This window comes from Armigeres subalbatus, chromosome 3 (genome assembly GCF_024139115.2).
Source record: "Armigeres subalbatus isolate Guangzhou_Male chromosome 3, GZ_Asu_2, whole genome shotgun sequence".
NCBI classification, from domain to species: Eukaryota; Metazoa; Arthropoda; class Insecta; order Diptera; family Culicidae; genus Armigeres; species Armigeres subalbatus.
This window is the reverse complement of record NC_085141.1, coordinates 43,074,944-43,086,689: the sequence shown is the minus strand read 5'-3', so window position 1 is coordinate 43,086,689 and position 11,746 is coordinate 43,074,944. Positions and strand designations below refer to the sequence as shown.

General features: G+C 44.5%; 1 protein-coding gene across 1 annotated transcript; it reads right to left on the bottom strand.

Annotated features, from left to right (window-relative positions):
• Window positions 1-1,918: 1,918 nt before the first annotated feature.
• On the bottom strand, window positions 1,919-11,567 carry LOC134223276 (zinc finger protein 628). The gene is made up of 3 exons (XM_062702427.1): window positions 10,222-11,567; window positions 9,941-10,138; window positions 1,919-2,630 (listed from the first exon to the last, which is right to left on the bottom strand). Exons 1-3 carry the CDS (start codon window positions 11,423-11,425, stop codon window positions 1,993-1,995), a joined length of 2,040 nt encoding a protein of 679 aa, XP_062558411.1. The 5' UTR covers window positions 11,426-11,567; the 3' UTR covers window positions 1,919-1,992.
• Window positions 11,568-11,746: the final 179 nt, after the last annotated feature.

The window sequence follows — 11,746 nt, the reverse complement described above, 5'->3', positions numbered from 1 at the left end:
AGCCAAAGAAGGCTTCGAAAATAAATTACTTTGATGTTTCCATGTGTTTTAGCTAAATGCACTTGGGTCATCTCTTGCGCGTTTTTTCTTTATCTAACTCAACTGTTTTTACGTAGATTTTGGAATATACACGTTTTCACGCAGATTTTCCCCATAGATTTTTCACGCAGTTAATCGAAATCGTCAAGAAATACGTGAAAATTAAAAAAAAATTAAGTTAAAGTCGTTTTTACGCGGATTTCGGGATAATTAGAAATTGCATATTGTCTGGAAACTATAAAAGTAGATATACTAATGACATTCTTTCCTTCAAGATATAACAATGAAACATTTATTCTCTTCCCGTAGAGAAATAATAACAAATATAAATAAAAACTTTCAGCAAGAAATGACTCTCGAACAACTTTCGAAAGCTATAAAGGTGACGAGTGTTTTTCATTCGACTTGAGTCGTTTTTCAGTGTGCGATCGAGTCTCCATAATGCCAAAACATCTCGTTATTCTTGTACCTCCTCGAGCATACTCGAACGATGAGTCGTTTTCGAGATCGAATCAAAACCCGTAATGCCAAACATGTTCGACTCGATAGAATTACGTTCGAATCGAGATGCACAATGCCACCCCTGGTTTTATCAAAATGGAATTGTTCTACGTAAAGTTATGCTGAGTTGAATTTCGACATAATTTTACCTATCTCAACCTTTTTGTCTAACCCCTGTATGTAGGTAAAACATATTTCATATGTCACCAGATTGAGATTGAGTAGAGATTCTGCTAAACATAATAGTGCTGTCCAATGAGCAGCTCGAAGTAGCTCGAAGTTGTTCCCGTCCTGTTCGTTCTTTTTTGTCAACAAACGGGCATGAGCGTGACAGGAACAACGTCGAGCTACTCAACTGCTCGATAACAACGATATGCTGTCCAATGAGCAGCTCGAAGTAGCTCGAAGTTGTTCCCGTCCTGCTCGTTCTTTTTGCCTTTCTCGTACAACTAAGTTGTACCGAAAGGCTATCATTTCACTCCAAAATCGAACTTTTGATAGAACTCCCGGAGACCCATAGTGTTATATACCATTCGACTCAGCTCGATGAGCTGAACAAATGTCTGTCTGTCCGTGTGTGCGTGTGTGTGTGTGTGTATGTGTGTGCGTGTGTGTGTGCACAAAATGCCATAAAAAACATTAGCCAAATTTTCACATAGAAACTCTTAATCGATTTTCTTGCAACAAGTTGCATCCGACAGAGACTAAAACGCTGTTGATCACTATTGAATTTCATAATAATTGCAAATTGCAAAAAAATAGATAATATTAAAATAGTGATGAGACATAGTCACATAGAACAATAATGTGTTATGAAAAATGCCTTGCATCTATGAATATTTTATCCGTGGCTTCCCATTAAGAGTTTCATCGTACTATAAAGATGCTCGTGTTGCACGCATTTAGGCGTAAGTATGCTCTTCGTTCAGTTTCATAGTACTATGTACATAGTACTAAATTGTCCGAAAGTCAAAATTCGAACATAGGAAATCCGAGAAACTTTTGGCAGCGCCATCTGTCGTCTACTAGTGTAAATTTTCTATCATAACATTAGACGGTGTAACTGTTTTGCCTTGTACATCATCGAGGTGTAAGCGTAAAGGCTACATTTATTACCTTTTTACGCGAGAAAGGCGCCATCACCGCTAGGTGGATTAATCTGGGTTTTTGTCAACAAACGGGCATGAGCGTGACAGGAACAACTTCGAGCTGCTCATTGGACAGCACTAATATTATATCAAACATAGTTCATGTAAGTGCATATTAATTTTATCAATAAGTCACGTAAAAAAATCCGAAATCTACCAGCACCACCACTTTTTCGTGGATACCCTTATGTACAAAGTATCGTTTTAGATACAATATGCAAGTTGATGGATTTAAATAACGTATCAAATTTGTATGTTCACTTAACATGGTATATATATATAAGGTCAATTTTGTATAAAGTTTCTAATTATACAACAAATCCAGCTTAATGGAATCGATCACTTCCATTGCTTCGCCATCGAAACCCATTGGACTGGGAGACAGCAGGCACAAATTTTCTATCCGCGGCACGATTAGCCCAGTATCACCGGAACCGCTTGCACCTGGTTCCATCGTTGCAGAGGTTTGATGTTGATGGTGGCCGATCTGTGCATATGGATGGTTGTGCTGGTGGTCCCCTTGATAGCTAGTTTGGTGTTCACTGATACCCATCTTATCGTAGGACTCGTTCAAAAGCTCGTCCAAGGTTCGGTTGATGTCATCCTCTGATTTGATGTCATGAAGCTCATCATGATCTGACTGCTGCTGCAGTTGATGATCGGGAGTTTCCAGTGACGGTGGTGGTGCTGGCGGTGGAGTTAATACAGGCAGCGGTGACCCTTCGGCAAGCGTTGGAAGGATTGCTGATGATTGGAGTAGTTTCTGTAGAAGATCGCCTGTTTGACGAATTACCATACCGGGCGGTTGAGCAGGGCATTTGTGGGTGCGTTGGGACACCTTGTAGCGAAAGCTTTTGTCACAGGCGGTACACTTATACGGTTGGGTGTTGGTGTGGATTCGCCTATGGACTAGGTATGACACACGCTGTCGGAAGCACTTGCCTAAAAAGAGAGAACCAAACGTAAGCTTACTGAAATCCGTAACATTTCATTACAATTTTTTTAAGCTATAATCGAGATGACATCGCAGCAAGAGAAGGTCTTCCAAACAAAAATGCTCACCGCGTGGAGAATCTGTTGTCGTCCTAATAGATCGATAGATTATTAGATCGATCCAGATAGAGTCCAATCATTTAATGGATGATGGAGATGGAGTCCAATCATTTAACGATGCTCCGAGTCATTCAAGCAGATTGATACGATCTAGCCGTAGGAAAGCAATGGTAGAGCATAAAAGAGAGCTGATTCGGTGCGTCGAATGAGGCCAATCTCCACATTTACTTACAGTGTTCGAAAAGCACTGAATCTGAACGACAAGAAAATATGGTGGCCTAAGCCGCGTCAGATATTGCAAAAACGCTGCGAATACAACGTGCCCACACATAGGTAATTGACTTCAAAACCGCATGTGACACAATCGATCGAGTTCAGCTATGGCAGCTAATGCACGAATACGGTTTTTCGGATAAACTGATACGGTTGTTCAAGGCGACGGTGCGCTCGCGAGTCCTGTAAAGGTCTTTCGTGCCTGATGTTATACATCGCTTTATAGGGGGTAATATGCAAGGCAGGGATTGACACGAGTGGCACGATTTTCACGAAGTCCGTCCAGTTACTTGGCTTCGCTGATGATCTTATGGCACGAAAATTTGACAAGATGGAGAAAACATTTATCAGACGGAAGAGGGAAGCTAAGCGGATCAGACTGGTCTTCAACACGTCCAAGACGAAATACATAATAGGCAGAGGGTCAGTGGCGGATAACGTTAGCCACCCACCACGAGTTTATATAGGTGGTGACGAAATCAAAGTATGTAGTTGAAGTGTTCATGTAGTTGAGCTCACTAATGACCTCAGCATGACACCAGCAGAGATTTTCGGAGACGCATTGCGGCAGGAAATCATACGTACTCAGCAACACATAACGATCAAATAGAGTTCACCGTCGTACCGAATTGACTATCTACAAAATGCTCATTAGACCGTTCGTCCTCTACGGACACGAGACCTGGACAATGCTCTACGACAGCGGTTCTTTTGCTTGAGAGGAACCCCTTCGAACTTTTGCAAAAATTGAAGTACCCTCTACCCTTTTGAATCCCTTTAAAAAAGGCTTCCGCACCTCTTGATAAGAAGCTTCTGAGCCTCTTGAAGGCGGTTTTCGAGCCACTTAAAAGGAGGCTTCCTTTGCATCTCGAAAGGACGCTTGTGCGCCTCTTGAAAGGAGGAAACCTAAACACTTGAAAGGAGGATTCCGAACCTCTTGAAAAGAGGCTTCTGAGCCTCTTGAAAGGAGTCTTCGGAGCCTCTTGGAAAGATGCTTCAGAGCCTCTTGAAAGGAGGCTTTCGAGCCCTTTTGAAAGGAGGCTTTCGAGCCCTTTAAAAACGAGGCTTTCGAGGCCTTTTGAAAGGAGGCTTTCGAGCCCTTTTGAAAAGAGACTTTCGAGTCCTTTTGAAAGGAGGCTTTCGAGCCCTTTTGAAAGGAGGCTTTTGAGCCCTTTTGAAAGGAGACTTTCGTGCCCTTTTGAAAGGAGACTTTCGTGCCCTTTTGAAAGGAGGCTTCCGAGCCCTCATGAAAGGAGGCTTCCGAGCCTCTTGGAAGGAGGCTTCCGAGCTTTTTGGAAGGAGGCTAACGAGCCCCTTGGAAGGAGGCTAACGAGCCCCTTGGAAGGAGGCTAACGAGCCCCTTGGAAGGAGGCTAACGAGCCCCTTGGAAGGAGGCTAACGAGCCTCTTGGAAGGAGGCTAACGAGCCTCTTGGAAGGAGGCTTCCGAGCCTCTTGGAAGGAGGCTTCCGAGCCTCTTGAAAGGAGGCTCCCGAGCCTCTTTAAAGGAGGCTCCCAAGCCTCTTGAAAGGAGGCTTCCGAGCCTCTTGAAAGGAGGCTTCCGAGCCTCTTGAAAGGAGGCTTCTGAGCTTCTTGAAAGGAGGCTTCCGAGCCTCTTGAAAGGAGGCTTCCGAGCCTCTCGAAAGGAGGCTTCCGAGTCTCTTGAAGGGGCTTCCCTCTTGAAAGGAGGGTTCCGAGCCTCTTGAAAGCAGGCTTCCGAGCCTCTTGAAAGGAGGCTTCCGAGCCTCTTGAAAGGAGGCTTCCGAGCCTCTTGAAAGGAGGACTTCGAGCTTCTTGGAAAGGCTTCCGAGAAGCGTAGAAGGATGCTTATAATCCTCTTGCAACGAAAACGAGCTTTAGTGAAAAAATAAAACCTTAATGTCACTCAAACGAGGGATTCTGAACCGTTAGATCCTAGATTGCATTAAAGATTTTTTAAATTTGTTCATTCAAATTTTTGTTCGTTTGATCTTTTGTTCCGCAGCCCTTCATACATTGTGCTGGTTGTGGAAGGCAAGATTTAATTGGCTTTGATTTATTGATCGCATTATTGCATAATAGGGGGAATGACGGCTTTGGCAGGTTTTGTTCTATTATTGACAGGGTTTTTTTTATGACTGACTATGCTTAAATTTGGTCTAAACATTCTTTGTATATCAAAGAATATTGTGGCTGTTGGTTTCGTACCAACGGGACTGAAGGGGTTAATTCCGCAATTATAATCGCCGTATTAAAACACAGGAATTTGGTGCTGTTTTACGGTCTATTATAATTTTCCTGATGGGGAGGGGTAATTTGTACAAAAATTGTGTTAATGTAGTAATTTTTAGTGTAGTATTTATCTATATGTTTGTATATTCCATATCAGTTTTTGTTAGTGTTATGCAAATAAATAATTCTATGAATCAGATGTTTAGACATAGTCAACTTACGTTTAGTCCCCTTTATGATCGTTCGTAGTTTGTCAGTCGTAGTCTGTCTTGTCGAAATCTGTCTGTCGTGTCTACTAATTAGAATAGAGTTTGGATTTGTTCAAGGGAATTCACTTAACATGTTTCATACCGTGATTGTGCACTTTACAGCATAAGTAGATTAGGGTTAGGTTGGTTTCAGCTACTTGGTGGAAAGAATCTAGGATTTAAGTTCATTATGTTAAGGAATTCATGTTTTCATAATTTCATTATCATTACCTAGTACTAAGCTTGTAAATAGATTGATTGTAGCACTAATAGTTATAGGGTAGTTAAGTATTAATTATAATTGATTTAGGATAAGAAATTCACACGCTGTCTTCAATTCAATATAGTGATTTGTTTTCCTTTCTTCTGTTTGTGTTCTTACCCATCCGTACAGCCGTTGATGTTACCTGTCACGGTCCTCATGAGTGAATAAGGTTGCTGAGAAGAAAGATGCGCGCTGGCAGCTATACGCTAGCCAACACTGCCCCCGAGTACGCCGACTGCTAGCCGGCTACTTCTCTTCGCGATCGACGTCCAGTACAGCAAGCTAGACCACCGCCCTAGCAGCACAATTCACGTTGATTTGGTTGCAATAACTCATATATGACCAAATTTGGTCATATATGGGTATCATCAACTGATTTACAACATGTGTGTTGCTCGCGCGGCCGCTCATACACTCCAGCAGTTGTACGAACTGTTGCTGATCGAACCTCTCCGTCTTGGCTGGGGCGAGCGAACTGCTATGATCCTCCCCTTTGGCCAGCAATTGCGAGGAAACTTCTGATCAACAATGATAACTATGTCCCCAACTTTCACTGGCCGCATACTGTCGGAGTACCACTTCGTCCTTCTTTTTATCTCCGCCAAATATTCTAGTAGCCAACGCTTTCAAAACTGGTTGGCTATAATTTGTGAAGAACGCCAGCATTGACGTACGATGGAATTAGAATTCTCGAGCGTAGTTAGCGGTTTCACTCCATTGGAGCTTCCAAGGAGAATGTGGTTAGGGGTTAAAGCTGGAGCTGAAGCGGCCTCTATCGGAATGTGCGTAAGTGGCCTGGAGTTCAGCGTATTCTCGATTTCGATCAAGGCATTGCGCAAAACTTCGTCTGATGGTCGATGCGGTAGTTTCAATGACCTCAACGAATTCTTCACGCTACGAATTAAACGCTCCCAGCTCCCACCCATGTGTGGAGCCAAAGGCGGATTAAACGACCAGGTAGTCTCGGTGCTGGTGAATTCGTTCATAAGAGCTTCATCATCTAGTTCTTCCATAGCACGCTTTAATTCTCCGTTAGCCCCTACGAAATTGGTACCACGATCGCAATAAATGTACCGCGGTAAACCACGTCGAGCAATTAGGTTGCGTATGACCATCACACAGGATTGCGTGTTGAGCGAGTGAGCTACTTCAATGTGTACTGCTCGAGTAGCCATACAAGTGGCCAACATTCCCCATCGTTTCTCAACTCTGCGTCCGACAGCTACTTCCATTGGTCCAAAGTATTCAATCCCCACATGAGTGAATGTTCTACCTTGCACCAGGCAGATCCGCCATTATGGGGCAGTGCATAGGTTCATTATTTGACTTTTGAGCGGTGCCGAAATTCATTTTGAATGAACTCGATATAAACAGCGCACCGCTCAAACGTCATTGTGTTCATTCGATGCACCTCCCCATTGGAGGCGAGGGCGTGGCTCGCTCATTTTTGCAACGTTGGCAGTTTCTCCTAATGTTGACACAGCAAACGCGAACTCGGGGGATGGAGTACATTTGACGTAATTCGTTTACCACGGTTTCTTGGTTGAGGTGGTGGTATTTAGTGTGATAGTGGGATATGATCAATGTGGTAACGTGGTGGTCACGGGGAAGAATTATCGGGTTTTTCGCTTCTTCGCTGATGAAGACACAGTTCGACGTCCGGCCGCGCATCCGTAGAACTTTGTTGCCGTCTAAAAACGGCGTTGATTTGAAAATTGGGCTGCTTCTTGCTACACGCTTGTGTTGTTCTATAGCGGCAATTTCCTGCGGATACTTTTGCTGTTGAGTTTCTCGTATAATGCTTGCCTCTGCGTTTTGTAGCTCTTCCATGTGCAGAGGACCTGTCCGAATTGGTTGATTTTGCCTTTTTCGGCGACAGTTTGCCAAGAAACGAAATACAGTCAAACCTCCATGAGTCGATGTTCTATGACTCGATATCGACTCATGGAAGCAAATTATTCCATATCAAAAAATATTTTCTGGGTTACTATGACGGTCCCTTCAAACAGTTCTCCACGAATTTCATATTCCTCATCTCGATTTGTCCATGAGTCGATGGTCCCTTCAATATCGACTCATGGAGGTTTGACTGTAGTAGTCCAACTACGACGATTAATCTTTTCCAATTGGAGTAATCCTCATAGCGTAACGATGGAGACGGCGTCGAGAGATATGTGCAATCAGATGGGATCGGAGTTCTTCCGGCGTTGATTTACTTGAGGCTATTTGTTGTGGCCAGTCGGATTCAGTCCGTTCAAGAAATATCGGGTCATTGAACCACCTGCTGTTAGAGCATAGATCTGGCCTTGTCTGCCACTTTGTGGCGTCATCCGCTACGTTTTCCTTTGTTGGAACCCAGCGCCATTCGCATGGTTCGGTGGAATTTAGAAGCTCGCTGACTCGGTGTGCAACAAACTGTGTGAATCGTCGGTGGTCTGAATTGATCCAACCCAACACATCCCGAGAGTCGGTCCAGAATAGACGTCTCGTGATTCGAATGGACAAAGAGTCGATTATAGTCTGCGCCAATCGTGCACCAAGAATAGCAGCTTGCAGCTCAAGTCGAGGGATAGATAAAAACTTCAGCGGTGCGACGCGGGTTTTCGCTGCGACAAGAAAGGATCTCACTTGCGCGCCGCCACAGAAACGCAGGAACGATACGGCTGCGAAGCCGTTTTCGCTGGCGTCGACAAACGTATGTAGCTCTATTTGTTCTCCGTGGATCATCTGACTACAGTAGCATCGTGGTATTTGAACATTTTCAACCTCAGGTAACACGCGTAGCCAAGTTTGCCATTTCACAAACAGAAGATCACCGATTTCGTCATCCCATTTAACACCAGAATGCCACACCTCTTGTAGAAGTATCTTCAAGAAAATGAGAAAGTGTGCGATTAATCCGAGGGGATCGAAGATACACAATAGCACACGCAGTATCTCTCGTTTTGGCGGTCTACGCTCTCCAGATAACAGTGCTTCATCGTAACGCGTCCAGCCTACTTTAAAGGTGAACTTATCGGTCTCCGTACACCACCACATGACTAGAACTTTCTCCGTTGAAGCTTCTGCGGACAGGTCGAGGTTTTTCATTTTGATATCACCTTCTCCCAAAGCCGATAGCATAACAGGGGCGTTACTTACCCAGTTGCGGATTTCAAACCCTTCTTTTGAATGTACGAATTTTACTTGTTGTGCTAACTGGATGGCTTCTGCTTCCGGCTCCACGCTTATCAACATATCGTCTACGTTATGACTTTTGATGATGATGTTCACTGCTCCAGGATGGCTTCGGCGATGAACCTTTCCGCGTTACGGTTTTTTACATACAGTGCGCTGCTCGGCGAACAACAAGCGCCAAATGTCATGACGCATATCTCGAACGTAGCTATTTCTCCGTCTTCATCTCTCCAAAAAAATCTTTGACACGGTCGGTCCTGTTCCCGTATTCGCACCTGGTGGAACATTTCCCGGATATCGCCGCATAAACCGATACGGTGCTCCCGAAATTGTAGAAGAATGGAGAAAAGTGAGCACAGTTGATCCAGGCCTTTTAGGAGCGCGGAATTCAGGGATATTCCAAATTTTATAAAATTTGGTCGACAAAAACCCCTGACAATAATAGAACAAAACCTGCCGAAGCCGTCTTTCCCCCTACGTATAATATAAATTTTTGAAATAATATATACACAATTATCAAAACATTATCAGTGAGTTTTGATTGTAATTGTAATACGTCCGCCATTACGCATTTTTGTCCGAGGTCCCCCCTAGGGCCAGCGAAGGTACCCCCAGGGGTACATGTACCCCAGTTTGAGAACCGCTGCTCTACGAGGACGCCTTCAAAAGAAAAGTGTTGGTGGGTTGCAGATGGAAGACGGTACAAGGAGGCAGATGAATCACGAATTGCGTCAGCTGTTGGGAGAGCCATCCATTGTTTACACCGTGAAAATCGGTCGTTTGCAATGGGCTGGGACGTAGCCAGAATGCCGGACAATAACCAGGTGAAAATGTTTCTCGATAGAGATATGAAGGTAAGATGCCTAGCGAGCAAGGTGGATCGATCAAGTGGACCTTCGCACCTTGCGGACCTTCCGTAGACTGCGCTCAACGTGAAGCCATGGATCGAGCGGAATGGAGACGACTTCTATATACTGCAGAGACCACTCCCGTCCTCAGTCTGAAAATAAAATAGATAGGTACATACCACAAGTTTCGCAAGAAAATGGCTTCTCTCCGCTATGAATCCGCTCGTGGTTGTGCAGCGTCGAAAGTTCTTTGAAGGCTCGTCCACAGATCGTGCAAGCATGCGGCTTCTCGTCACTATGGTAGAGCAAATGTTTATGGTATGATTGCTGAAACGTAAATGCTTTACCGCAGATGTGACACGAATACGGCATTTCTCCTACGAGAAAAGAGATAGGATAAACATTGGGACAACGGTTCACCAATTCAGTATATAAATAGTGCCAATAGGCACAGACTGACCTGTGTGGAGCCGTTTGTGCTTTTTGAGGAAATATTTTGTGGTAAAGCTTTTCAAGCATACATCGCATTCCCACGGTTTGCTGCTACTGTCACTGGAGTAAGAATTGATGTTACTCATGGATTGTGGTGTAGGCGGTTGAGACAGCTGTGAAGGAGAAGGCACGGAACTACCTCCCCCTGCTCCACAAATACCAATGCTGCTGCTAAAGCTTGGCGAAGGAGTGGCGGGTAGTGGCGAAGGAACGCTAGGCGGAGTACTGTTAGCGACGATACGTTCAACAACGTGTTGCTGTTGCAACGGCGGGGGCTGTGGCGACAGTTGAAGCTGATGTTGTTGTTGTTGCTGGGACTGTTGATTTGTTACGTAGACATATTCGGTCAACTGCCGTGGGTCCAGTATCTTGATGATCTGAGGTTCACTGCTATTCGGAGTAGTAATCGTGAGGGACGTTGCCGACTGCAACGGAGAATGAGGTGTCGATCGTTGGGTCATTATCAATGGTTGAGGTAGGATAGGATGTAGTGGCGGAGGAGTGGCAGTTGTAGGATTTGCAGTGCTACGTACTGCCAGATTGCATTGAGTTACGTCACTACCATGGTAAACAGGTATCGCTGCAGTGGTCGTAATTGTCGTTGTAGTACTACTACTCGTACAACTAGTATTAGACGAATTCTTCCTTGGACATCCTAAGTGTACGACCCTCATATGAATTTTGAGGGAGCCCTTCATCTTGAATGTTTTTGAACACATGTTGCATGGAAACCGTGGCTCCATTCCATCCGAATTTCCACCAATTCCGTGTGAGACACAGGAATGCATTTTGAGCAAATTCTCGTCGCGAAATTCGGCTCCACAAAGGTCGCATTTGACTTTAATTTGCGTTGGCTGCCTTTGGTTGGTTCGTGTCATATTTTGTTGCCCACTGCTTCCTGGAACGCAATCCTTCTTAGTTTTACGAACATTCTTTAACGCACCTGTTACCATTTTCTTCTTATCCAAGTCTGCTGTGCTCGTCTCATCCTTCCCCAGAATCGAATGCCCAAAAAGGTGGATCGTCAGCTTATCCAATCCTAGCAGCTCGTCAGCGCAGATCGGACATTTCACTGGTCGCGATGTAACTTTTAGCAGGCTTAATCGTAGAGCATCGATGTTCGGAAATATTGATTGACAGCACAACGGGCACGACAGGTTCTTGGTGCACATAATTATGACGTAATGATTGATCGACGGAAATTCCTCGCAAGATTAAATTCCCAAAATTGGTCAAATTTTGCTCGATCACTTTTCACATCACATCGCGATTGACCGTAACATTTTCACATCTTTTCCGTCCGATGAATGTATTACGAATAGGCCGTGGGGCACCGATGCTCTCAGCTCGATTTCTCAACGGGACGGACAAGGGCTGCGCCAGACGGTACCGATTTTCTTCGATCCTTCCAAACGGTTCGCGCAACTCTCTCGCGTGTTTGTCATCAAAACATGCGAGACGCGGCCCCCAAAAATAGAACCCCACATTCTCTG